The sequence below is a fragment of the Neomonachus schauinslandi genome, chromosome 3 (genome assembly GCF_002201575.2).
Source record: "Neomonachus schauinslandi chromosome 3, ASM220157v2, whole genome shotgun sequence".
In the NCBI taxonomy this organism is placed as follows: Eukaryota; Metazoa; Chordata; class Mammalia; order Carnivora; family Phocidae; genus Neomonachus; species Neomonachus schauinslandi.
This window is the reverse complement of record NC_058405.1, coordinates 63,387,297-63,415,027: the sequence shown is the minus strand read 5'-3', so window position 1 is coordinate 63,415,027 and position 27,731 is coordinate 63,387,297. Positions and strand designations below refer to the sequence as shown.

Below are 27,731 nucleotides of genomic sequence, written 5' to 3'. Positions count from 1 at the left end.
GTATCCATAAAGTTTATTTTAAAAAATTGTTAAAAACTAACCGTACAGGAATATTTATTAATATACTTAAAAAGTTTGTTCCCCGTGTTGAAGGAAAATACATTAGCAACATCTTCCAGACACCATCTTTATAAAAGTAAAACTTCTAGATGCTGAAATGTACTACAGTAGATTCTATAGTTTACACTTTTAATCACAGGATTGAAAATCATTCTCCCTACTCCCTGTCCCCCCGAATGTGGCAGTTCTTAGACTTAATTAATGACATTCAATCATGTTATATACTACCACAGATCCTTAGATAGAGTACACACTGCATGGTTACTAACGGAGCAAGTCTTCTCTATTTGTTGTCACGTCATTCTTTCAGATAAGTGTTGGACTTTAAGTACAAATAGAAACACTACATCCCATGATTGTAAACATTCACCAAGAGCTTCCAGAGTACAATGAGTAACAGAGGTGGCCCAAGAGTCAGTCAAATGTTCCTCACTCATTTGGATACTGCTGAGATTAAGAAATGAGTTTTGAAGGCAAATTATCACAAGCCTTACTTGCATTTCTGTAAGAAAGTTGTTTTGGATATATTTTTAGTCGAAAACACCTGAAAGTCATCCTAAAGACTATATTAAGCACCATTTTCACTTACCTGAACTATATTAAGTTAAATTCAGCAGTATATGTATGAGCATAAATGTCAGAAATTAGAAATAACCGTGGGTCTCAGCCTCCCTTCTGTGGATACATACAGAGTACTGAGTTCCAAGGATGCTAATAGGAACCACTCGTGCACACCAAGGGCAGTCATGCCCCCAGGGCCAAATGCAACCCAGAAGTCTGAGGCATAACTATTACTTCTGTCAGTGGATGCTATACAAGCAGATTTAAGGCTGTATTCGGCTATAAAGAGTTCAACCTCCTCTTTAGTATTCTTCCTAGAGATTACATACACGACTCAAAATTTCATAGGGTGGGAGGTGAAAAGTCCCCAAACACCTTTTTAATATTATTCTCCGTACAATTCATTATCAGCTTATTTACATGGGAGAGTGTTCATACTTAAAACCATTAAAAATACAATCACCATGTTTTAAACTCTTATCCTAATTCCCCCAGGATTATCCTCATTCTCATTTTCTGACTTTTAGCCAACTTCACATTAGTCAGATTGTTCACTGCAGTCCTTAGGCATTTTTGATGTTGCTCCAAAGGAGAATACAAATTAAAATCTATTCACTGCCACCCACTTTGGGACAAGCCTGGTTGCAACGAAAATGGCGTTCCTGGTGTTGAAGGGTAACTAGGAAACCCATCTGGCTGAGCTGAATAGCTTTCCAAAGCTGAAGCTGAGTGGACCTGATAGAAAGAAGAACATGCAGGTTAGCAGAGGGCCAAATTCAATCAAGTTGGTACTTGCTTTTGCCTGTACCACACTATAGATATTTAGAATAGGAAAGAAAGAGAAAATGCTGGGGCAAGATAAGTCTGCATAGTCTCCTAAAATTTTTAAGAAACATTCAAAATTCTTCAGATGGTGGAGGCCAAGAGAAATGCCATTAAAATACTTAATATTCTTTCAAAAAAGGTTAATAGGTTTTCTAGAGAAAACATGATTTAAAGTCCATTATGTTAGCTTAAATTATAAAAAAAACCCAGCTCAAATATAGCTGCTATGTGTAAAGATTCCATTTGTAAAATCTCCAAGCTAAGATTTGAAAGTCTGTAAGCAGGAAAAACAATTCATATAGACGAATATACTCCACCACCTTTGTTAGCCTTCTGAAGGAAGATAAGAATAATTTGCAAATTTGGGGAGATTAATCCTAAACTCTCCGGACACGCTTCTCAGAGAAGATTTTTGCCAGTGTTGGGATATCATCATTGGCCTTACACCGTTATCAGGCCAGAGGCACGCATGTATGTTTCCATTTAATTTCTGCCCGACCTTGCCTGCTTACCTGCTGTAACAAGGCCGACTGCGCAGCGGCATTATGCTGTAATTCTTGCAAGGAGGACTGTGAAGGGTTCTGGGAGAACCCTGGGATACCCGGGAGGGACAGAAGGCCTGGAAAAACAGAACTGCCTGCAGCTTGAAGGCCAGATGATAAGCTAAAACAATAGACAGAACAGGTCAAAATGCAAATAAGACAAAACCTATCGCCTCTGTATTTGTCAAAAACTACCCTGAGATGTAAAACAAACTTTAAACTTCCCCACTGGAAGGAACCAGAAAAGTCAGCCACTCACTAACATAAAACTTACTTTCTACTATAAAGTACATTATCCTGAATGTAATAAGTCTATGTTTTACCTGTAATACTTTCTGCTGCTTTATAATAAGGATAAATTACCAAATACTAAAATAATCTGAGCAGATATATGATATACACTTAACATGGCTGAAGGGCTACACATGTTTTCTGAGTATTGAAGTTTCAGCCCAGAAATACATAATTTAGCACCACCCAACAATCAGGTTAGACTCACTGGAATAACTTAAGAAGACTATGAACTACAAGGTAGGTCAGGACTGACCATATCCTATCTCCAAAGTATCCACATACCCGGCTTGTGCAACGAGAGCAGAGTTGAAATTGGAGCTGAAGGCGGAAGCGAATCCCGGGAGGACGGGAGCTGGCGATGGGGTCGTGGCTGCGACGGGCAGCGCTGGGACCGCCGCCACTGTGGCCGGCGGCTGCAGCCCCGGGAACGAGGGCAGGGCGGGGGCGACGCTGGGCGTGTTGGAGACGGAAAAGCCGGGGTAGGAGGGGTTTGAAGAGGGCAGGGGTCCCTGCGTGACGGAGAAGAGGGAGGGGACGGCGGTGGACAGGTTGAGGGGGAAAGGCGCCGCCGAGCCGGAGACCGGTGCCGAGGCCGAGAGCCCCGAGAGCACGGCCGCGGTGGAACTCGGAGGAGGGACGGGTGCGGACGTGACCGTGGCAGACGAGGTGGCTGCTATTAACGACCCTGGCAGAGCCGCTGACGGGTTAAGAGGCGGGTTGCCGCTTAAAGGGAAATTATTGGTCAAAGAAGTAAAAGGAGGCAGAGCAGTGAACACCGGAGTGATGGGGGCGGAGGAAGCGTGCGGCGGCAGGGCGATGGAGGAAAGGGGGTTGGACACATTCAGGGGAGTCGTCAGGCTGGAGAGGCCGGACAGTGCAGGATTAAGGCAAGTCGACAAAGTGATGGGCACCGAAGCTGACGTGTACGTGCGGCCCAACGTCCCTGACAGACCTAAAGCGCCAGGAGAGGGATTCACGGAAGGAGCGGGGCCTTTGAAAGCGGAGGGGGTGGGGCTTGTGGGTTCAGTTTTGATCAGCACAGGGCCGGTGGTGACAGCGGGCGCGGGCGCAGACGCAATGTGCAGCTCCGAGTTAGTCGCGTGGGGGCCCTGCAAGAGGACCGCGGAGGAGCCACAGCTGACCGGCCCTGCAGCAGCACACGACGTAGGCGTCACCAGCGGAGAAGGCGTGGGCAAAGTCGACGGCGTGGAAGCGGAGTTCGCCACGGAGGCGGGCAGGCTCGGGAACATGGCCAGCCCGGGGGTGGAGGCCCTCGGCGGGCCGGGCATGGCCGGCGGGGCATAGCACTTGTTAGAGCCCGAGGCCGGCGAATCAGAGCTCTGATTAGTGAGAGAAGACAGTGAAGCCAGCCCGCTTGTAACAGCAGAGGACAGAGCAGATGAGCTGATTAAGCTGGTATCATTTGATGTCAGAAAGCCTTTTAAAGCAGACAGAAGAGGATTATTTACACCGAGTGGGCAGGCCACACTGGGAGCAGAGCCCCCGGCAATGACAGAGGGCGCCAGGTTGGTCACACCTTGGGATGACGGCGTTAGGGGCAAGGGCAGACCTGCAAACACTGACGACAGTGAAGCAGAATTGACATTGTTGGCAGAAGCAGCAGTAGAGGTGGCAGAAAAGGGGAGGCCAGTGAAAGCGGCGGAAGTCGAAGCAAATGTTTCATTGGAAGCAGGAGCGGCCCGAGGTGTGGATGTCACCTGAGGGGCTGGGACAGGAGGAGCGGAAGGACCTGGCAGGGGAACCAGGCCAGAAAAAACCGACGGGACAGGAGCTGATGATGTACTGTGGGCAGAAGTAACAGGCGGGGCAGGCAAGGAAGGGGTTCTGATAACCGTTGGATTCGGCGTTGATGGCTGAGGCGTATGAATGGCCGAGGAGACCTGCCCTGGGAACACCGGCAGGACAGTATTCGCCATGTTCAGCCCGGATACGGTAGCAGTTACTGATGCCGATGGATGGTTTACTGCCTTGACCGGGGATGCGGTAGGGACGGGCGTCACAGCAGGTGTTGAAGGATTGGAACCATGAGGAGAGAAGAGCTGACTTGCTGGGGTAGAAAATGCTACTGCGGGGGGAGGGGGGAGAAAGGCAAGAATATCACCACGCTGAAATGTCAAAGTTTAATCCAAAAGAAATGAGTCAACATTTCTGTAACATTTGACAAACATGAAGAAAATCAGCAACAGGTATAATAGGCTACTGCAGTGTACACGTTGCTAGATTCCATGACCCTGATTTTCCCTATGGAGCCTCAGGTAGAGCCAGTTGTCTTCTAGACTCTGATTAGAAGAGCCCTCCAATGCACAGTGAGGAAGCCTTGAGAAGTTAGCAAACAAACTTTCCTTTTGTAATTTCCTAATTTTTAAAAATTAAAAATTTAATTGTGATTAGTGTTGGTGTACCGACTTTAGCTTTCATTCTCTCAAACCACTTCTCTAGAATAGTAAAACAAGTTGTTTCCCCCTCTTAAGAGCTTTCAGGACATCACTTTCCTCTTAGGTCACAATGGGCCTCCCAGGATTCATGCCTATTTCTCCAGTATTATGACCACTCTGTGAGTTGAACTCGATATTCCAGTTTATAATCTATAGAGCTTTTTTTCCCCATTTTCTCATACTGCCTCCTCTACACAATCTCAACCCCAAATGCTATTTGCCTTGTCCGAGGAGTTCCCTTAGGGGCAAAAGCCATGTCTAATTCCTCTTTAGAGCCTTAGCACCTAGCACTGTACATGGCACCTGTGTATTTAATGAGTGTTTGCCCCACTGGATATATCACCATGACCTCAACTATAGTTACCAAACCCATCCAAGGACTTATTCTCAAGAATTCCACTAGAGTTTGCTACAGTATTTTTATTCTCATAAACTATGAATAATTACTGTAAGTATTTGGGGGGATGATTTGTGTTTCCTCTGAATCAATTTAGTGCCAATGTTAGCCTTTGATGAAAATCTTGTTGGTGTCAAATGGAAAGCATGACTTAGGTACCTAAAGTCATAATGACAACTATCATCTGCTGCCATATTCATATCAAAGTGTATTTCACTTGTAAACAGAGAATGTTCCTTTTGCAGTGATAATCATGTGGAAGTTATTTTCATGGGCTAAGACTTAAGTTTCTAAACTTATGCATAATAAAGACTTTGCATAAGGAAGCTGACACGATCAATGAAGTAATGCACAATGTTAATCATGGTGGGGAAGGGACCACAGGAAAAGAATGGAAGAAAACAGCATATACATCATCTATTTGTACTAAGAGATGCTCAAAAGGTGCTATACTGGGCTGAACAAATTTTATGGTAGTTTAGAAAAGAAAGATGGCAGAATTGACAAACCGTAACATAGAAATACATGAACTTCAAACTCAAAAGGCCTGAAGTCTGATAATATTCATGTCATTAGCAGTAATAAAGAAAGTAAAACTAGATATTTTAAATTTAGAGAACATATGAAAATGGATTTGTACTTTTGTTTGCGTTTGTTTAACAAGAACTAGAAGCACAAGTAATATATACCTAGTTTTGTGTTCATAAATAATGTACTAAAAATTTATTAGGGTCCACACTGGTTGGGAAATATTTGAGAATTCGCTATCTTATGTAACTACATGCTGAAGACCACGTAGTGAATGACAAATCACAAGGTCAGACCAGACCGTCCCATAGCATTCTTTATAAGCAGCCTCTGTTGAAGATCTTCTTATATAAAGCAAAAGCCATGCACTGTTAACCATACACAGGGCTGCAGTTAAGATGCAATAAAACAAGAACAAATAGAGAAAAACCCCAAAAGATACCATGATAAATATGACTTTCCTGCCATGTAGTTTGGTTGATAACCATAAAACATTATCTGTCAGATGCTGTGCTAAGTACTTTATGCCTATCATTTCATTTGTCCCCAGGTAACCCTCTGGGATAGGTACGAACAACTCCATAAATATTAAATCTAAAACTTAAAAATAATTAAATCTAAAACTAGTATTTGAAATAGCATTTAGGAAAAAGGATCTTATGTGTTTAAAGCAACTTGTTAGAAGATCATGCAGCTATTCAGTGGCGTTCAAAGGGTATCAAGTTTCAGTTATGCAAGGTAAATAAGTTCCAGAGATCTGCTGTATGACACTGTATCTATAGTTAACAATTCTATATTGTGTGCTTAAAAATTAAAGAGGGTAGAACTCATTAAGTGCGGTCTTGTCACAGTAATAATTTTTAAAAAGGTCAACCAAAATTGAACCCTGGTCTGACAGACCCATATTCTTAACCACTATACTAGTTTATCTTTTTGTTTCTTGATCTGGTTCAAAAGGAAAATAAAATCTTAATCATGCTAACATAACACAGCATAGGAAAACAAAGTATGCTATTCCTAATGATGGTTCTTAGGACACTTAACCTGTTACTCCCTTCAGAAACAGATTAATGAAGCTGAGCATAAAGGCTCAAGCTTCCTCAACCTCCTTTTCATAGAAGTTAAATGACATGGTCACAAAGCTAGGCAGGGTAAGAAAATGATGTCCTGACATCTCAGTGTTTTTTTCCAGCCCATTATACTACCTCCTTTAGAAACCACCAGCAAAAAATCACTGTTAGGCACCCTGCTCAGGGAATAGAATTCCCACTGAGACTCCTAACTATGCACTATAATGATGTGCTACTTTGCTACGCAAGAACTGAGCTCAGGCTTTGTCTCCTATCAGCACACATCTCCTTCCTGACCACGAAGATCCTCAACTAGAAGAAAAATAAAATGTTGCAGCACTGCTGCCATCTGCAGGCATGTCACCTTTCATTCCCCCCATCCTCCCTCCCTCCCTCCCTTTTTTGTTTTCAAAGTAGGCTCCATGCCCAGCATGGAGCCCAGCATGGAGCCCAGCACCAGGCTTGAACTCAAGCCCCTAAGATCAAGCCCTGAGGTGAAACTGAGAGTCAGACGCTTAACTGACTGAGCCACCCAGGCGCCCCTCACCTGCCTTTTTCAATTCCACTTTCTGCTTAGGCACCCCTTATTTTTTTTTTTCTACATTAAGCTATGCTACTCCCAATGCTTATGAAAATAATTAAAACTAGTACTTGAAATAGCATTTAGGAAAAAGGATCTTATGTGTTCATATCAAAACAAAAATGAGGCTTCTAATATCACATAATGTAAAGTGAATGTGCATGTAATGCCCACATAGCACTTGGATTATATTGCAAGTTTTTCATAAAAGACACAAAGGCGGGGCGCCTGGGTGGCTCAGTTGGTTAAGCGACTGCCTTCGGCTCAGGTCATGATCCTGGAGTCCCGGGATCGAGTCCCGCATCGGGCTCTCTGCTCGGCGGGGAGTCTGCTTCTCCCTCTGACCCTCCTCCCTCTCATGCTCTCTCTCTCTATCTCATTCTCTCTCTCAAATAAATAAATAAAAAAAATCTTTAAAAAAAAAAAGACACAAAGGCAAATGGTTAATTTTAAATCCAGTTAATACGTGCATTTCATTCTGTGTACACATAATGTACCACTATCAAGCCACTTTTAGCAAGTACTGATTAAATTCTTTAACTAGGAACTTTCCCCAAAGCACAGATTCCAAATACATTCAATTCAAACTGTTCTCAGTGACTAACAGAGCAGACAACCAGGACAGACTTCAGCTATATCTGGAGCAAAGTTGATACTTACTTTGATTCTGTATAGGTTTTGACTGATTGGAAAGGTCTTCATTTTCTGTATGAAAATAAATAAATAAAAGTTTGATTTCAAGTTTTATTCAAATTAATCATCACCATAATAACCAAAGACTGGCATCAAAAAAAAGAAAAACTCAGGAAATGTATGCATGCTATGTTAGGAAAAACAGTGTATGCCAATGGAAACAGAAAGGAAATAAAGATAACCGTAGTTACTATATGAAGATTGACAGCATTACAAACCACTGATTCCCACACCCCCTTTTCTTTAACTTACCAGGTTTTATTTTATTTTATTTTTTTGAACATTTTATTTATGTATTTTAGAGAGAGACTGCAAGGCAGGGAAGGGGAAGAGGAAGAGGGAGAAGAAGGAAGCAGATGCTAGCCCTCGATGGGATGGGGCTCGATCCCACGAGTCATGAGATTATGACCTGAGCCAAAACCAAGAGTCGGATGCTCAACCAACTAAGCCACAACTTAGGAGGTTTTAAATAAGCATTGCTATTTTACAGATATATTTAGGAACGCTTTCTGGAAAGGATGGCCTGAGTGTGCCACTGAGGACAAAGTGTAGCCTACAGCTGGAATGCAGAGAAGGAGCACCGTTACTGGCTAAACCGACAGTCACTTTAACAGCAGGGAGACTTGGAGGTGGGAGGTGGATGTTGAGCGCAGAATCCACTGCCACCTGAGGGACCAATCTCGCAGGCCATGCGATGACCCAAGCAAACAGAAGGAGAGGGGCCCTGCCTTCCTGTTGCAGTCATTTCTGGAAAAGACCCTATGCTAGGAGCTGCTGAGAACCACCCCAGTGGAGGCTGACTTGAAGCCTGTGACTCCAACACCAAAAGCACACTCCTCCCTACCCTCCATGGAAGGACCTAACTAGACCATCAGGCAAAGATACAAAGGGAAAAAAATTACCTCTCATGGCTTGACAATAACTGCCCAAGAAACCAACAATGGGACAGGTATGAGGTGCAGAAAGAATCTACAAGCCCTGACATAGTGAGCAAAAAAAGATCATAGCTTGTGTAAGGAACTTGGGGCAAATAAACAACCAAAACATATGGTGTCTATCAACAAAGATTCAATGAAAGAAAAAGAAGTGTAAAACCTTGTAATGCAAATTAAGAACACATACACACATAATATGCAAAAAAATACAAGCAGAGAAGATGAACACTTTATGTGTTTAAAGCAACTTGTTAGAAGATCATGCAGCTATTCAGTGGCGTTCAAAGGGTATCAAGTGACTCCAAATTAATAAATGCAAAGAATGGTAAAGAGTAGAGAGAATACTATGAAAGCTAAATTACTGAGCTGGAAATAAGAAACAAAAACAACAATAAAATCACATTTAAAATGGCAAAAATACAAAAAAAAAAAAGAGGATTCCATACACGAATAGGTAAGAGACTTAGAAGGCAAATATAGTGCAAAATAAGAGTACCAGAGATAGAAAAAAGACCAGATAAAAAGCAGTAACTGACTGAAAAATAAAAACAAAATTTTCCTAAGCTTTAAAGACTTGAATTTTCATATCCAAAGAGCTTACAGAGTTTCGTGAAAGATTAATGCTAACATCCACATCTGGACATCCTGGTGAAATAGCCAAACTCCAGGATTAAAGACATTTCTGAACTCTAAAGATAAATAGTATTTTCTTTGTAAGCTTATAGGAAGAGACCAAGGTTCTAATAAAGAAAATTAACTGGAATTGGGTTTCTCATCTACAACTCTGTATATGTGCCCTTTTGAAAAAACTGCTTAGAAGATTTTTTTTACTAAAAGAAAAGCAGAATGAGCAGAATGAGCATATCAGGACAGGGTATCAAAGAACAGAGGAAAGAGTAAGAAGCCAGAAGTTCAGAGGTGCAGAAGAAAACACGTATGGTATTCCGACAAAACACTCAAATTGACAAAAAAGAAGAGTGAGAATGGAAGTCAGTGGAGTATGGAGCAGCTTTTTTTAGTTTTTGTGTACCAACAACCATTAAGAATACGATGGTAAAAAAAAAAAAATTCATATATATATATATATATATATGAAGGCAATCCTTAGCAATATTAAAAATAACATTTCTAAGTTGGGGTGGGGCAAGGAGGAAGAGTTGTTAAAAATAAAACAGCAATGTGACTAATACAAGTAAAAAAAAGTAAGGAAAATGAAAAACTGGGATAAGAGAATAATAATGAATACAAAAATAAAATGGAAGGACTAAGAACAAATATGCTATTCGTATGATGACTGAAAATTCCTATTAAGTCTCTCCCCACCCCGGCCCACTGGTTTAAAACTCAGGATCCAGCTATATAATCTATAAACCAACTAACCCATCAAATAAATAAAACCCTAAAATAAAAACTGAAAGATAAAAGCAAAATACTTATATAAAATGAAAACAAAAAGGTTAGGACAATATTAACACCCAATTAAGGCCAGGCAAAAAAGAAATATAGTAAAGTACAAATCAGCTCACTTTTTTTTTATACCTAGAAAACTTAAGAGACTATCAAGAAAAAAAAGTAGAATAAGTAATTAGTAACAAGCACCTAGAAATGAAATATTCCATTTGTAATTTTGACGAAAAATACCTCTAAAGTCCCTAGAGATAATCCCATGGCAAAGAACCTACATAAAGAAAACCATAAAATCTTCTTGAAAGAGATAAAACAAGTCCTGGTGAGAAATCACTACTACCTGACATAATATAAAGCAGACATACGATTGAAGAGTAAGACTTAATATCATAAGAATGTCTCATCTCCCCAAATTAATATATATAACTACACATAATTGTTACACATTATAATTATATATTAGTGTAATAATGTAACTAATATATAATATGTAACTATATATATATATATATGCATACATAAATTCAACTGTTCTTACCTACATAAAATAATCTTAAAAGTTCAGATGGAAAAAAAAATTTCCAAATATAGTAAGAAAAATAGAAACTACAGCAAGAGAAAAAGCTAGCCTTACTAGATATCAGAACACACTATAAATCTGCTAGTCAAATCAATATATCATCATAACATGAAATAACTAGATTGGAACAGAATAAAGAACCCAGAATTAGAACCATGTGTGTATATGAAAACTTAAGACAAATGCGGCCTTTTAGGTCAGTGGGGAAAACAGATGAGTTAATAAATGGTGCTGGCCTTACAGGCTACCATCTGGAAAAAAATTAAGATGAACCTCTATTCACCCCTATATGAAAATAAATTCCAGATGCAGTAAGGGCCTTAAAAGACCCGGGTTACCAGGACTCCCTAGGGTTAAGGGTTAAGATCTGAAACAAGATAAAACAGTTCCAGCTTTTCTTTCATAGCCTCTCTTTCTCTATGCAAAAACGTAAAACTCAAAAGGGCTAAAGGTACCATAAACAAGGGTTAAGAAATAAAACAGTAATTTTGGGGAAAACTGTTTAGCAAATCTCATCGGAGTACCCAGCTGCAAACAACAGAACCCCTCTGGCTAGTAAGGATTTGTTAAAAATGGCTATCAAGTAACTGAGTCTCTGGGAAGGGCAGAAAAAAAATTAAGTTCTATCCCTAACCTACACATATCTAGAAACAGATGGTGAGTGGATTAAAAGCTATACATTAAAAAAAAAAAAAATTCCCTATCAAAGTAATTAGAGGATACAGATGACATTTTCATCCTGCCGGGATGGGGAAGGGTTTCCTAGGCAAGACCTAAAACTCAGAAGAGTCAAATAAACAATACCTAACAAATAAAAATTAAATTTTTGTAAAAGACACACAAATGAAAATGTAAGCTAAATCCCATGTTCCCAACAGACCCAAAGGAAAATGCTGAACTGAAGCGTGCAGGGGAAAGCTTAAGCCCCTGTGAGCATAGGCCCTTCCTCCGACAGTAGGAGTAATCTGCCCTAATGGTAATACTCATCAAGTCAGCTGTACTTTTCCATAGCCTGTCCGAGTTTCCTGCTCATGAGAAATGGTTCCTCTGTCTGCAAGCTGCTCATGTTCACACAGGCGGGCCAAGGCCGCTCTAGTGGGGCCTGTATATCAATCACACTCAGATCCATCGTGAGGCTCGTGAGTTCCTTTCCCCACTAGGACACACCGTATCAAACAACTGTCCCCTCCAAGTGTACGTCTGTTAAGTTTTTACTTTTAGCATCCCATAACAACATGATTTTACCTGTTCCTACTGGATTAGGAGTATATGGAGGTGGAGGGGGTACACCCGGAGCTATGACGTTGGCTAATGGTACGAGACCTGCATTGTTATAAGCACCTAAAATAAAATTATAGGGAAAAAAAATTCAGTATCATTCTATGGCCAAGAGTTCAAACCATATTAACAGAGCTATCTAATTTTTAAAACTGCTAATGATAGAGTTGCATTTTACACAGAGGTTTGGGTCTAGTGTAAGGACAAAGCTGAGATCAAGTGAGACAGTTGGAGATTCTGACTTCCCACTGCATGCTCATTCCAGACGTCAGCTCACTGAGTGGCAGGGAAGGGAGATCCTGCCATACTTCAATTATCTGCCTTTTCTGTCAATCACATACAGTTGACCTTTTTAAGTGAGATGTACTGAGGATACCTTTGAACCCCAACTACTGAAATGGGATTCATGATGATTTACCAAAGCGAAAATCCGTAATAATGATTAAAAAGAATCTATAATGAATTTGCCAAAAGGCAAATACCCTAAACTAAACTCTGTCTCCTGCACTGCTGTAGACCAAGAGACTGTGTAGCCCACCGTGGGCAGAATTAAACTCAGGAGAGCGTATTTCACAAGTGCTCCAATTTTCCCAAGTAGATATACCAACATTTACCTTCAACTTAATAAAGAGCAAAAAGAAAAAAAATAGAACACGAATGAACTGCTTACTTGGTGCAATGGTTGCGTGTGGCCGGCATGGAGGTATTGGGTAAGGAACAGGCTTATGTGGATTGTACGTTGAAGGAGGCTAGATGAGGGGGAAGTGGAGCAGTTAAAGAAAACTAAGTCAGCAATCTCCCTGCAAACAAAATACAACTTGTCTTTTGAAATATTTAGTCGTAAAAGGCTGAAAGTGCTCCAGCATATCAAATGCTACTGGCCTAATACATGGCACAAGTGAGGGAAATGTCTTTGCTTTAATAAATGTGGTTCCTATAAATTCCAAAGGCAGATCCTGCCAAAGACTGCTGTGGAGGGGTTTATTTTTAATTTCAGTATTAAATCATCTCCAATGAAGGGTCAGACCTTATCCTAAATAGCAAACTCCTCTCTGACTGAGCCGAAGTTAATCTAAGAATTTTTGTCTCCTCCTCTGTAACACAAGAAATCCTCTAGGTTTAGGAACCTTGACTACCCAAGAACTTCCAATAGCCTCCAAAATTCATCAGAGATTCATCTTACCATTCTTACTCTCTTTTCTCCTTGGAAGAACAAAGTCCTATATTCTTTAGCATTCAGCACTCTGACAACTCGAGTAGAATGCAGACTGGGATTATGAATTCAGTATTTTAGTCTTTTTGCCTTTGAAATCCACAAATCTTTTATTTTGTAGTTGATAGAACTATATAAGTAACAAAAGCATCCCAAGAATTGGTCTCTAGAGAACCAGAGGTCTCTGAAGCTAAGCCAGATGCTGTACTTCTAAGGGGCTGCAAGACAGCTGTGACAGGCCTCTCCCACTTCAGCTCGAACAATGTTTCAACCTACAGGGCTGTCTTTGGGTTCAGTTGATATCCTAACCAATCATGATCACTCCCTTCAAAATACTCTCAACCTCCGGGCCCACTCTTGATTCACTATTAATACTAATTTGGCCAAACCACAACCTTAAAGCGAACTCTCCATTCTCCATACCTTCAAGGGAACAGCTGAATAGGGTTGGGAAAAACAAAACAAAACAAAACAATTGGACTGGTCTCACTTTAAAATGAAACATGAAACCTCAGAAGGGCCTTAGACACTGTTAACTAATTATGCTATAGTTCCCTATTCACTTTCCTCGAGTTTTTAGTATACTTCAAATTTCACAACACGAAAACAGAACTGATGCTGTGTGCTGTGAACAGACAGAAAACTACATGTATGAGTTAAGGCCCGTGTCATCATTTATTCTCTAAACATACCGGTTTGGATGGTCCAAGAATCCGTGCAGCTATTCCTTTGCCTTCATTAGTACATTCTTCACCATCTTTTTTCAAGGGGGTTCCCTATTTAAATAAATAAAAAAATAAAAAGAAAGAAAGATAATTGAGACTTAAAAAAGAACAAACCCAAAGGAGAAACAAAACTAAACAAAACCCTCACTGTATTACAATGAAGAAAAGGACTTAACTTGGTAAGAGTTAAAGGATCTGGATTCCAGATCCAGACCTGTCTTGGCTGTAAGACCCTGCTAAGGTCCTCAACCTTCCTCTGCCAGAGAACCCTCACAACATGTACAGAGGAACTCAGAAACAAGTACACCACACACATGGGGATGACAGAAGAGCAGGATAATAGTAGGTTTTAACTTTTTCCCCTGCACCATAGGAGCGCCCAGAAACAGACTTCCAATGCTCCAGTATGTACAATGGTCAAAGAATCAAAAAGAGTACCTATATTACAGTTAAAAATAGATGACAAAAAAAATGATGTTTTCTATAAGCATTAAATGAGGTAGTTCATGGGCGCCTGGGTGGCTCAGTTGGTTAAGCGACTGCCTTCGGCTCGGGTCATGATCCTGGAGTCCCGGGATCGAGTCCCGCATCGGGCTCCCTGCTCAGCAGGGGGTCTGCTTCTCCCTCTGCCCTCTTCCCTCTTGTGCTCTCTGTCTCTCATTCTCTCTCTCTCAAATAAATAAATAAAATCTTAAAAAAAAAAAATAAAAAATAAATAAATAAATAAATAAATAAATAAAAGAAATGAGGTAGTTCATATTATATAAGAATAAATGAGACCTCATTCAAGACTACTATTAACAGATCAGAATAAGCGGACAGACTACTACAATGTGTCCTCCTAAGAATGTGTGCCTAAATAGTACATACTAGTACGGAAGCCAACTTCCAAGATGGCCCCCAGACATCCTACCTCCTACATACCCTTGTGAAGTCCCCTTCCAGAATGAACAGTGCTAGACTGCATAATAAATAGGATATTCCAGAAATGATGGCATCTGACTTCCAAAAATAAGTCACAAGAGGCAACACAACTTGCACTTGCCTTCTCCTGGACTATTTGCTCTGGTGGAAGTCAGCTGCCATGTCGTGAGGTATTCAAGCAGCACTACGGGCAGGGCCTTAATGTGAGGAACAAAGACCCCCTGCCAACCACCAACACTAACTTGCCTGGCATGTACCTGAGCCCCCTTGGGAGTACAGTCTCAAGCTCTACTCAAGCCCCCAGATGACTGCAGTCTCATAAGAAACGCTGAGCCAAATCCAACCTAAGCCACTCCCAGGTTCCAGATTCATAGAAACTGTGTGAGATAATGTTTAGTTTTAATCCACTGAGTTTTAGGGTTACTTGTTACACTGCAATAAAAATACGGCACTCTTTGCAAAGATAATTTTACAAAGACGTTTGTGGATGGTATAGAAACAGGTTTCTTTCCTTCAGGACTTCTCAGAGCCTTTCTCATGCAATCTGACTGTCCAAGAAGGAAACACTGCACACCATTTCTCAAACATACTCAACTGTGAAACTGTCTGAGGAACACGGAGAATTTGAGAAATGCTCCTTTACTAAGTGCAAAGCAGTGCTTCTAAAATACTTGGAAAAACAAAACAAAATCATCCTCTTTTCTATTTGTCTTGCTCTTCTGTACATCTTACACAAATACTTTAATGTAGTTTATACATGAACTTTTGATCAGTGTTGAACCCATGAATTAAGCTGCTGACCTAAGAAAATTCCTATCCTTGGTAGAAGTATCATCAGCTGGCATTTTCTTTAAATATCATAACTAAGCTAAATTTCATAGTAAGCCATAAGAAGTTTCTCATAGCCACAAACATATGCTTACTGGGAAAATTCCATTTATGCGACTAGGTTTTCCTTTGGGATACGGATTTCCTGGGATCGTTCCACAAGAAGATATCATAGCATGAGGAGCTTTGCAGCCCCCCTTGAAAGCCTATAACAAAAAACAAGAGGGTGGTAATAAATAAATATACAAAAAAATTAAAAAACTCATAGGTTAAGTATTCTGGATATTTGGAGGCCCTGTTAAAAATATGAATCAAGAACAGCATCACATTAATCTGTTCATGAATTCATCAGCACTTACAGTAGTGAACATGACCAAAATTCATAAGTAAAATCACTTTATTTAAATGGAATTATTAAAGTGGTAACATAATGTTTTTAATTAGTTTTCTATTAGCCACAACTAATAGACTCCCATACAAAGATATCTCCACAGCAGATTTTGTAAATTGTGTGCAAACAAGTTCATTTACTATTTGGTATGTCCCGTTTCTCCAAACCAAGAAATAATGTCGTCCAACTGTATAAACACCAAACTCATGTTACAGGCAAGACAAGGAGAGCAACAGATGAAAGATACATGGACTCTGCTCTGAAGAAGTTTAGAACTTAGTGGAGAAACACAAACAAATAACATGGGACACTGGGTATCCAAAGAGCTGTACTGCTGAAAAAGCAAGAGTTATTTAGGTATACTGTATTCAACATAGCATTACATGATTATGAGACATGTTGAGGGATGTTCTAGCTTATTTATTATTGCATTCTCAGCTTCTACAATGGTACACTAACAAATATTGAGTTCATACTCAATAAATATTGAATGAAAAACACTACATTAGGTGATGTATATTCCAATAGATCTATATTATGCTATAGGGATATGAAGCTATATATAGCTATATTTTACAAGTATGCAGGATGTCATCTATTTTATTGTAGAGATATATTGGTTTTATAAATTCATTCACATTTGTTATAGAGATATATTGGTTTTATAAATTCATTCAAACACACATAATTAGCTATATAATCCAGTCACCTACTAAACACCCAAACCTAAAAATTATCTCAATTTTTGGTTATTATAAATAGTACCAGAGTAAATACCCTTACATACAAATTAGTATATTTCTATTTCTTTCCTTAGAATAAATTCCTAGAAATAGAATTTTCTGCATCAAAAGACATGAACAGTTTAAGGCTCTTCAAGTTTACCTTCCAGAAAAGTTGTACTAAGTTACACTGACCAGAGAGCCTATTCCACAGAATACTCAGGGCCACATTATTTCTGAGAAGGAAAATACTCAGGACCAAATTATTTCTGACATGATCAGAATGCTTTATAAGGAAGAAAACAACAGCAGTAAATGCATGGTGCCTTAAAGAATTTAGTCAAGAAAACCAATGGAGAACTTATTAAAGTAAAGAAATGTGGGCTCAGATCTTGCTTCTGCTACAAAAGAACTCATGAGTAAGCCAAGTTCTCTGCTACCCCTGAGCTTAGCAGACAGTGTAAGGATTAAATGCGCTTGGGCTGCAAGGCCCCAGAAGAGCAGTATGCATCTTCCTCAAGCAGGTTTCTAATCATTAATTCCGTTTCCAGCCATCACAATCCTAAGAAATAACTACCTTAAATGACAACTCAAGTCAAGTAGGTTTAGGTAAATACTACTCCTCCCATTCTTAGAGATTTTAAATTAGTAAACTGGAATTTTGCTTTATTATCCATCTCTTATAAATTTGATTAACGTAGTAAGACTGATGACAAAACAAATTAAAAGAAAATTTTTTTTTCCGTCACGTTCCTCGTTCCTAAATACATAGGATTAAAGGCAAAAACTTGGAGCCACGGCAAAGCTACCAAGGGACCGAGAATAAACACCCGCTGAGGCTGAAGCTGAGAAGCCAACTGGCGTCTCACTCTCAAGCCATTTCCTTATCCCCCAGAACCCCCCTTGCCCAGCTCCTGTCCTCCATGGACTGCAGGGATGCCATCTTGACCCATCGCACAAGAGCTGTCAGGTTATTCATCACAGTTAACACAGAAGTAAGACCGGTACTTTGCTTCCTTCATCAACATTCAGAAAAATCCAATGTTCTATTTATATAGCAATCTTGAGAAAATTACCTGTTCAAGTACTCTCTTGCACCGTTTCTTCTCAGACATATTTATCCTGAATAAATCTTCGATGGGACGAGAATTCTGTGCATCAACAATGTTTCTACCAAGGAAATGCAATATAGCTTTTGATTTAAGAACCTGGACATATATACAAACACCAACAACCTTTACCAAACAACCATACATGAGTAACCTTTCCCCCAATGACATATGGAGAAAAGTGATTTAGTTTTAATTGGTGAATGTAAACCATATTTTTATAAAAATGATAAATATAACTGAACTGAGGTTCATCTGGTTACCTAAAAGTAATGAAGTAGTTCTATGAATAAAAATCACTATTTTGAGATTCCTGAAAATATACCCTCTCAATGAGTAGTAGGAGATCTATGGCAACAGAAAAAAAGCCACGTGCCAAACGCATAAAAATAATGGTTGATCTAAAAATGAAGTTTTACCTTATGCTTTATTTTAACTTTGTATTTTTGTAGACATCTATAAACATATAAAGGACTTAAAAATGCATGTGCTCTCAATAAACAGCAATCTACAGATTCTTCCATAATGCAGAAGAGCAGGCTCTTTTTCTCTTTGAGCTTACATTCATTATGATCATTTATTAAATGCTATGCTTAGTGTTTTCACAGATCTTCTAGGATTTAAAGTTCACATATGTGGGGCGCCTGGGTGGCTCAGTCGTTAAGCGTCTGCCTTCGGCTCAGGTTGTGATCCCAGGGTCCTGGGATGAAGCCCCGCATCAGGCTCCCTGCTCCGCGGGAAGCCTGCTTCTCCCTCTCCCATTCCCCCTGCTTGTGTTCCCTTTCTCGCTGTGTCTCTCTCTGTCAAACAAATAAAATCTTAAAAAAATAAATAAATAAATAAAGCTCACATAAGCCATTAAGTAGGTGAGATCCTTAACTTTATAACCGAGGAAAATAAGGTCCAGAAAGAGTAAGTACACGTATCAGAACCTAACTATAAAACCTATGGCTTTCTCAATGAGCCTTTCAAACTACTCAGAGTTGGAAAGCAATGGAAGTCACTGAAATGAAGACAAATCAAATAAATAATCTCATTATGCCTGGTTATTTTTAAGTTGTAACCATTTGTAATAAGTACACTAGATATCTATTTATTTATTTTTCCCTTAGAGAGAGCATGTGCAAGTGGGGGGGTGGGCGTAGGGAGGGGGAGAGGGAGAGAGAAAATCTTTAAGCAGGCTCTACACCCAGAGTGGAGCCCCAGGCAGGGCTCAATCTCATGACCCTGAGATCATGACCTGAGCCGAAATCAAGAGCTGGATGCCCAACCAACTAAGCCGACCAGGTGCCCCTAGATATTTAGATATAAAAATTCAGTCTACCCTTTCACAGATTTTATTAGAGTTCCACTTACTAATATAATTCTGAGACATTAATACACACTAATGTGTTAAAAAACATTTAAAAAGTCTTCCAAATTTTCTCCAATAAAGTAAAAAGAAATACTCACGAAGCTAACAGTTCAAGAGCAACTAGCTTGTCTTTACTGAAGGTGAAACAATTGAGTATATTGACCACTTCTGCTGGGTGAACAGCCACCATTTTCTATTAATATAAAAAATAATTTTATTTTCAACATGAGAAATTTTCATGCCAGAGATTGCTATTTTGGGAGAAACATAGTTAAATGTTCTTAATATTTAAGTATTTGAAGTGAAACTGCTTACTCAAAAACAAGGCCTAACAACCATGTGAATTAACCTTAGACTTTTTCAATGTAACTATTTCAGTTGAAGATCTAAGTTCCCCCTATGTGCTTTTTTTATCAATGTCTCTCAATGTATTTATTTATAGAAGAAAAGTATTTACATGTACTACTTTCCTCAGAAAGGTTCTAAAAAAGGGGATATTTATAAATATGGGAGATACATTGCTCAAGAAGTTAGAAAAAATTACATTCCTTAGAGTGCTAAGCGTTCTGTAGTCAGGGCTTCCTGAAGTGAGGTCTGTGGTGCCGAATAGTGTTACTAAAAAAGGGTACTACAGTCACCTCAGGTAGGGAAAAGATGGGTTAAATAGCATTCTTTACTGTAGAATTTTCTTAAAAGTCTTACATTAACATGAACTGTGACACTGGAAGATTGTGTGCAATGTTCTATAATTTGACTAGGGTACTTTTGGGTTTTGAAGATAAGGTTCCACCAATTTACAGATTTATGTTAATAGTGGAGGAAATTCAAAAGCAAAGTCAATGCAAGAAGATCATTTAGAATCAATACCCAATAGACTCCTAAAACTTAGAGCAATGCTGTTCAGACAATTTTATTCAGGTAGCACCAAAAGAACTGGTAAAATACATACCCCTTTGCAAGTTTTTAAATTGACATCTAAAAACTATACCACAAGTTTAAATACTTACAAAAAATTGATTTATATTCAGTTTATTATATATTTGTAAAAACTTTGGAACTACTCATTTATCTCATTTATGAAAATGTCTACTGCATAACCTAATTGTCGAGGTTAGTCTTCAGTGTGAAAACAACCAAATCAGACTTAGTTTGTCAGCAAAGGTTGACTTATAAGTTGTGCTCATGCTAACCTTTTCACCTCTGAATTTTAATTCTAAAGTAGGTGAACAAGCAAGCAGAGGCCTCAGAGCTTTGTCATGAGTTTGTTGTCTTGATAAAATAAAGAGAGGTCCCCATCAGTATTTCTTACAGAAGTTCTCTGCTTTGCCCTCCCTCTCAGGAGATTACATGGTCTCTTTGGTCCTTGGGAAAAGAGTGATGGTGGATGGGTAAGATAACCTTTTTTTTGTAGAGTCGAAAAAAACGAATTGCTAAAGAGGCAAAGCACTAACAGATCCAGCCACTTTCTTCAGCAAATTAGTTTAGGAAGCTAAGGATCTGTAGATTCCCTTAAAGCTATCCATCCCTGATAATCCAAGGAAAATCTTCCTACGTAGACAGATACTGTTTGACTTAAATGCCTCTGTTAATTTAGGCTGTGCTAATAGTAGCCACTAGGCACATGTGCCTGCTTAAATTAAAATTAAATAAAATAAAAAATACAGTTCCACAGGCAGACTAGACACATTTAAATGCTCAAAAGCTATGTGTAGCTAGTGGTTACCATATTGGATAGCAGAGATATAAAACATTCCTATCATTGCTAAAAGTTCATTTGGACAGTGCTGGTCTAAAAAATGTAAATATAAACTCATTTGACTATTGTTCTAAGACTAAACACATGAGGATAAAGATATAAAAAAATAGAAGTACATAAAAACACTTAAGAATTCAAATTCTATGCTTTGCTTGCCTATAAATATTTTCTCTTCCAATTTGTCAATTAGGATCCTATGGTGTACAATTTAGTAGTACAGTACATACAATTTAAATCAGTTTGGGAACTCCTAATTTTTTAGTAATTATTTGATTAATCAAAGTATAATAAAATTTAGGATCAGTTTTTCTAATGCAAACAAATTACAACTTGAGATCAATTATAGAAAACAAGGGAAGAATTCAAAATACTTAAATTCTACACTACAAAGAAAAGTAAGTTACTTACATGCTGTAATGCTTTCATTGCCTTTAACTGAGGCTCAGCCCAGGAGAAGTATCTCAGTAAATCAACCACCTGAAAGCAAAGAATTACTTTAGCTCTAATGAAATGTGTTTGCAAACATTTCCACAAGATTTGTTTCAGGACTTTGAAATACTACTCAGCTCCTTATTGGCACAAACCAGTTTAAATGCTCAATAGCTATAAGAAGTAGGTAGCTACCACAATGGATAGTGCAGAAAGAGAACATTTCCATCATCAGAGTCTGGGGCAGTGCTGGTATAGAAATAAACGGAAGGTATAAAGTACAGGAAAAACAAAGTACCTAAAGAAAAGGAAGATCGAAAAAGTATTAGATGGAGATAAAATGTCAGTTTAGAAATATAAAGCTATATTACAAATGGAAAACTTTAAAAATTTAGCAGAGAATGACATTTGTAATCAATCACAAAAGGGTATTCAGTGGTGTGGTTTAGTGTAGGTCCACTATCTCCTACTCTTTTCCTTGAGTCTGAAGGGCACAGTACTCGTATTTACACTACAGATCTCCTCCCTAAAAATGTAAGAATCACCATGACTTACTCCAGCAGCTTCTAAACAGTAAGTAGGTCATTTTGAGAGCACAGTTAGCCAGGCTCTCCCACCACCACCAGCGAACTTCAAATGAATGAGGGAGATCCTGTGAAATCGCTAGTGAGAGGTGAGGAGCGCATCAAGGTCATAGCAGTGAAGTCCCTGCGTAGTCACCACCACCCTGTTCACTGCGTCCAAAGGAACTCCAAAAGGAAAAAAAAGAATGACTCAAAGAAGAGAGGGTAATGAAATCTGGGTTAATGAATTCTTTTACTGTAACTTCCTGAAAATGTGTTAAGGTTTCAATTATTCTACAAAGCAAAATTAATGCTAGAGACTGGAATAGTATATGAAGAAGAGTAAAAATACTTTTTACTCCTTATAAAGTGATGCATAAATTACAAATGGGTATTATGTGTACTTTCCTCATTTTCATGGGAATAATGGTTTTCTTTATAGTAAATGCTACCTGCCACTTTACCAACCAAAAAAAGTTACCAACTATATGTCTGATACAGGAAGAAAAACCTTCAATACAGTAAGTAGGCTTAGCAGGTCATACTTAGAAAGAAGCTTTGAGTTTAGCAAGTGGAATAACCACTAAGGGAAGTTTTCTACAAAATTTCACACATACACACACACACACACACAAAAGAAGGAAAGGGAAGTTGTTATCTATGAGACATTATAAATCTTTTCAAAACATTTAAATTAAGTATAAGGTGATTTTGAAAAGTAATGGGACAACTGAAAAACACTGATTAAATAGGCAGCAAGACATGCAAATCATGAAGTAGCTTTTAAGGATTTAGCAGTCAGAACTTTCTACAGGCTTAAAGTTATTCAAAGTTCAAGTTTGAAAAGTCTTGAGAAAAAGTTGGAGCATTTACTAACTCTACCTACAGATTCATCGACACTGTCTACCCTCTCCACATTCCTACCCTTTCCCAGAACTCTTCTCCAGATATACATTTCTCTTTCCGCCCTATTTCTCTATCGAGTATTTTCTAAGCATTCCTCAGAAATCTGATCTGTATATTGTATGTATGCATGCTTATGCATACATATTGTTTTTAATTAGCAAACTCTCCCTGAAGCTGGGTGAGTTTTCACTAAGCTTTAAAACATTACTCTTCTGGCAGTGACAGAAACTACTTATTAGACACTATATTTTTTCTCATGGCTAAAATTTTTACATAGCGGCTTCATATAAGAACCATAATGCACCATTTGTTCAAGTTTTCTTTTTAACGTGTAGTGAATTTTGTTATTACTGATTTATAAATTCTGTACAAATTTGGGTATGTTTACCATTAAAAGTTTATAAATTTATGATATTGTGCCCAGAATGATAAATATGCTTTTCTTGGACACTGCATTTTAAAATCATATTAACATATGATATTGCAGTGAAAGTAGCTATGTTTATAAAATACTCGAACTATAAATTCTGCAAAGTTTTCTATCAATATCAAAAGCTCCTAACGCTTCTGAATAAATATAGCAACAAAGTAAAAGCAATTCTGAACCTGACCAGCAGGTAAATAGACTTTAACTAGAACATCAGAGTAAAAAAAAGGTTTTGCTTAAATAGAACAAATACCTGTTCACTAGAGAAATATCCATGCACATACTCAATTGCTTTTAATTTGTACTCTGTCAGAACAGCCTAAAAAAACACAGAAAAAGAGCATTAATATATGTAAGCAACAGTAATATGCATATTATCAAAACTACCTAAGCAACTCAAACATGGCAGACCTTCCTCAGCCGCAGCACACAGAGGCAGCTAAAGTCACTATGGTGACATGACATTCTACCTTTCCAGGTTCCATGCTGTAAGGGATACACTGAGACAGCAGGAAAACCTCCGGGCCTCCCTACTCACTCCTACAAGAAAAGGAACAGAACTGTAATAGACAAGATTTGATGTTACTAGAAGTCACAAATAGAATTCCTGTAAATGTAATTAGTTTCAGAACACCCCAATTTCAACCAAATTGTCATTTTTAAGAAGACTAATTATATCAGGCATGACTCATCCATCAATTACTGAGCAGCTGTTATGTGCTAATAGAGAAACGTGAATGGTAAGTATTTCCACTGGGATAGAAGAACCCAAGGAGCCAAAGAGGGCCCTCGATTCAATATGTGTGCCTGCAGTGTGGTCTTTGAAAGGCATTTTAACTACCCTGAGAAGCTTTTTACCCACAAAAGGTGAACACCATTCACTACCCACCTTAAGATTAAAATAGTCAATAGTAGACATAACAATAGTACTACTCAGTAAATTACGGTTTCTTTCCTTACATGGCCCCTATCAATGGGAAGTTCAGAGAGAAGTACAGCGGCGGCCTTGACCCAGCACTATCTGGAGCCAGACGAAATCACATATGCTCTCCTTACAACTGTTTGCAGAGCTCAGAGATGGAAACAATCATTAATTTGGTAACTACTAATCATTAAAAATCAACTAATCCCTCTGCTTTTACTACAAAACAATTATTTGTACTTGGCATATACATCACTTTGCTAGGAGAAAGTATGACCGGTTAACTGAAAGAAACATCCAAGTTGCCCGTTATTTTAATAGTTTAATTTTCACTGAAAAGGGAGGTGAGGGGGAGAGAATGGCATTTTGCATAATGTACTTTAGAGAATGTACTGTTGAGATGTAACCTCAGGGGGTGATTACCTGGTTTAAACCAACTTACATTTACAAAGTCTGAGAGCAATTTTTAAAAAAAAACCAATAATTCTCACTTAGATACGCCTACATTTTAATCCCATTTTAGTAGACTAAGACAATACTGATGTATCTAATTATTTAGCACAGACAGCAAAAGACATATTTTGCCTGCAGACCAGAAATAAGGACTTAAATAAGAACGTAAGTTGCTATCTCATGTATGATTTTCATCTCTGGAAAATATCCTACATCCCTCACTAGTATTTACTATGTGATCTTTTCATAACAAGAAGGGAGAGCATATACAAATTGCATCCTATAGCTTCCAAAAGTAGAAATCTACTGGTCTGTTTGGACACACAAATTATTTCCTCATAAACAGTAGTTAAATATCAGCTCATGAACAAATTGTTACAAATTTTAAACATATAGTTGGCAAGCTGACATTTTATTGCAAATCTTAATTGCACAAATTGGATTTGCAAAAGCAGAAGTTTTGTTCAAAAAGAACATCCAATATCATCAAATATCTAAATATAACTAACATGAATTTGAAAAAAAAGTCTCATGAAGGATGAAGAAAAACATTTTGCTTTATAGACAATGCAGAAAACGGCATGTACACAGGCAATTTTTTTGAAGTTCTTTTTTTTTTTAAGATTTTATTTATTTGAGAGAAAGTGAGTGAGAGAGAGAGATCACAAGCAGGGGGGAAGCACAGAGGGAGAAGCAGACTCCCCGCTGAGCAGGGAGCCAGATGCAGGACCCAATCCCAGGACCCTGGGATCACGACCTGAGCTGAAGACAGATGCTTAACCAACTGAGCCACCTAGGGGCCCCCACAGGCAATTTTATTAATAATTTCATAAGCTGAAGCCTAAAGTAACAAATCCTTCCCTGTCAGTCAAGGGTCTTAAAGGTTTGGAAATGGCAAGATAATCACCCTGAAATTCTAAGCAAAGCACCCTGTATTAGCATAAGAATGGTACAGAAAGTCCTTCCAGTTCTAATTCGGTAAACTTCTTACTTTTGTGATTTAGGTATTTATTAGGCTCAAGGCTACATGCCAAATTTTTTTGCTGTCTGGTTCATTCTGGAAGGTAGGTTACATACAATGGCCTCGAAACAAAGCAAAAATTTGGAAAGCAGGAAGAAAAAGTTTTGAAATTCAAGTTATTGAAGCCCACTCCTAAAAACATGAGGCCTTTTGGACATTAATTTTGTCCGTCCAGGCAACACACAGTGTGCCTATCTTCAGATTTGAAACTTGCCATAATAACTACCATTAAAGAAATTTTATACGTATTACCTCCAGTTTTCAGTCTTTAGGTTACTGAAAGATGAGGTGATCAGTTCAGAAATATCAAATCACTTCTCCACTAGTACAGAGCTTTTAAAGATTTGTACAGCCGGCTTGGGAATGAGAACTCTTTGAATATAATTTCCACAATACTGCATTGATAGTCAAGTTTAGCATTAACATAACTTAATCTCTATCTGTATAGTGAAGCGTTATCAAACTACAAGCTCCCATACTGTGTACGTTAAAATTCCAATCAATTTCGCAATCCTAAAACCCGCATTTTGCAGTCTGCACGCAGTCCCTCAAAGAGAATTAACTACGAGAATTCGTAGCTCACAGATTGGTTTAAGAAATTAAGTGCAATTACCTTTCTAATTTCATCCAACACCGTTTCAAAGGACTTTTTGTCCATCTTGACTACTGTCTCAACGTGGTTTTAACAGTTACACTTTCAGTTACAAAACGTTCATCCCTGGTCTGCTTCAATAGTAGAAATGTTTATAGCTGAGAAGGAAAGACTCCAGGGCCAAGAAAAAGGATGCGAAGAGGTAGAGAGTACTTCAAAATCTGCAAAAACTTCAAAAAATGCACACTTATAAAAACTTTTTGTTAAAAGCAAAAACCGTCGGGTTTCCTCAGCTTCTTCACACAAAGCTTGGGACACCTAGGGGGAAGAGCCCGGTGCTCTCTGAGTCCTGCAGAGAAATCCAGGGTTTGGCAGCCGGGGCTGAGCTTCGATCTCCTGCAGCTGAAGGCCAGGCGCCGCCGGGGAAAGGTCGTGAAGCCGCTCTCCCGTGTGGGAGAGGAGAGGCACCTGCACCCCGGCTCCCGCGGGCGGCGAGGAAGGAGGCACTAGCCTCTCGGCCCACACCAGAGCCTCAGCCGCCGGCCGCCGCCCCTCACCGCCGCGAACCTGGACTCATGGCCCGACTTGCGCTCAACCTCAGCAGTTGCGCTGGCTTCTGGGTTCCGCAGCCCGGGCAGCGGCGGCCTGGCAGGCTCTTTGTTATCAGCTGCCACGGCTTCCGGGAGCGGGCAGGCGGCCGGAGAGCACCAGGAGCCCGGCAAAGGGGGGCACGCTCCCCGGTAGGGGGACTCCCGAAGACCGCGGCGCCCACAGCGTCTAGAGCCCTTCCTGGTTACCCCTACAGCTCCCACCGGCTCCTGGGGCCCTTTAACGAAACCCGTCGCGCCCCAGTAAACTCAACTCTGCGCCAACAGCTTAGGCCCCTCTTTCCCGAAAGCCAATGGAGGGGTCCTGGTGTGGGAACGTAGGTGTTCATAGCGAATGCCTGGATGCCTCGGAATCGGATGCAGCTGAAATCTTTCTCAGAGCTTGAAAGTCATCTTTTAAGGATCACATCTCTATGTTTTGGGTTTGAGTGTGCTTGACTCTGATTTTTCAATCTGAATTTTTAAAAAAATGAACGTCAAGTGGTTAAGGCATATCTATGGATGCCCTTATTTTTGGCGGACGGGAGAAGTCCGCCGCGTGGACCGCCCCAAGGGGCGAAAAGGGGTGGTCAGTCGGTCAGC

The 27,731-nt window shown here is 39.3% G+C and overlaps 1 protein-coding gene across 4 annotated transcripts; it reads right to left on the bottom strand.

Annotated features, from left to right (window-relative positions):
* On the bottom strand, positions 1-26,975 carry PROSER1 (proline and serine rich 1). Of its 4 annotated transcripts, none has more exons than XM_021678307.1 (13): positions 26,563-26,975; positions 23,807-23,872; positions 21,637-21,705; positions 19,571-19,665; positions 18,086-18,179; positions 15,992-16,102; positions 14,112-14,195; positions 12,877-12,955; positions 12,174-12,269; positions 7,974-8,018; positions 2,565-4,368; positions 1,959-2,109; positions 1-1,356 (listed from the first exon to the last, which is right to left on the bottom strand). In XM_021678307.1, exons 1-13 carry the CDS (start codon positions 26,605-26,607, stop codon positions 1,234-1,236), a joined length of 2,862 nt encoding a protein of 953 aa, XP_021533982.1. In that variant the 5' UTR covers positions 26,608-26,975; the 3' UTR covers positions 1-1,233. The 4 variants fall into 4 exon arrangements, with proteins under 4 accessions (XP_021533982.1, XP_021533983.1, XP_021533984.1 ...); XM_021678308.1 differs by having other exon boundaries at positions 2,565-4,365; XM_021678309.1 differs by lacking the exon at positions 23,807-23,872.
* Between the last annotated feature and the right edge of the window lie 756 nt (positions 26,976-27,731).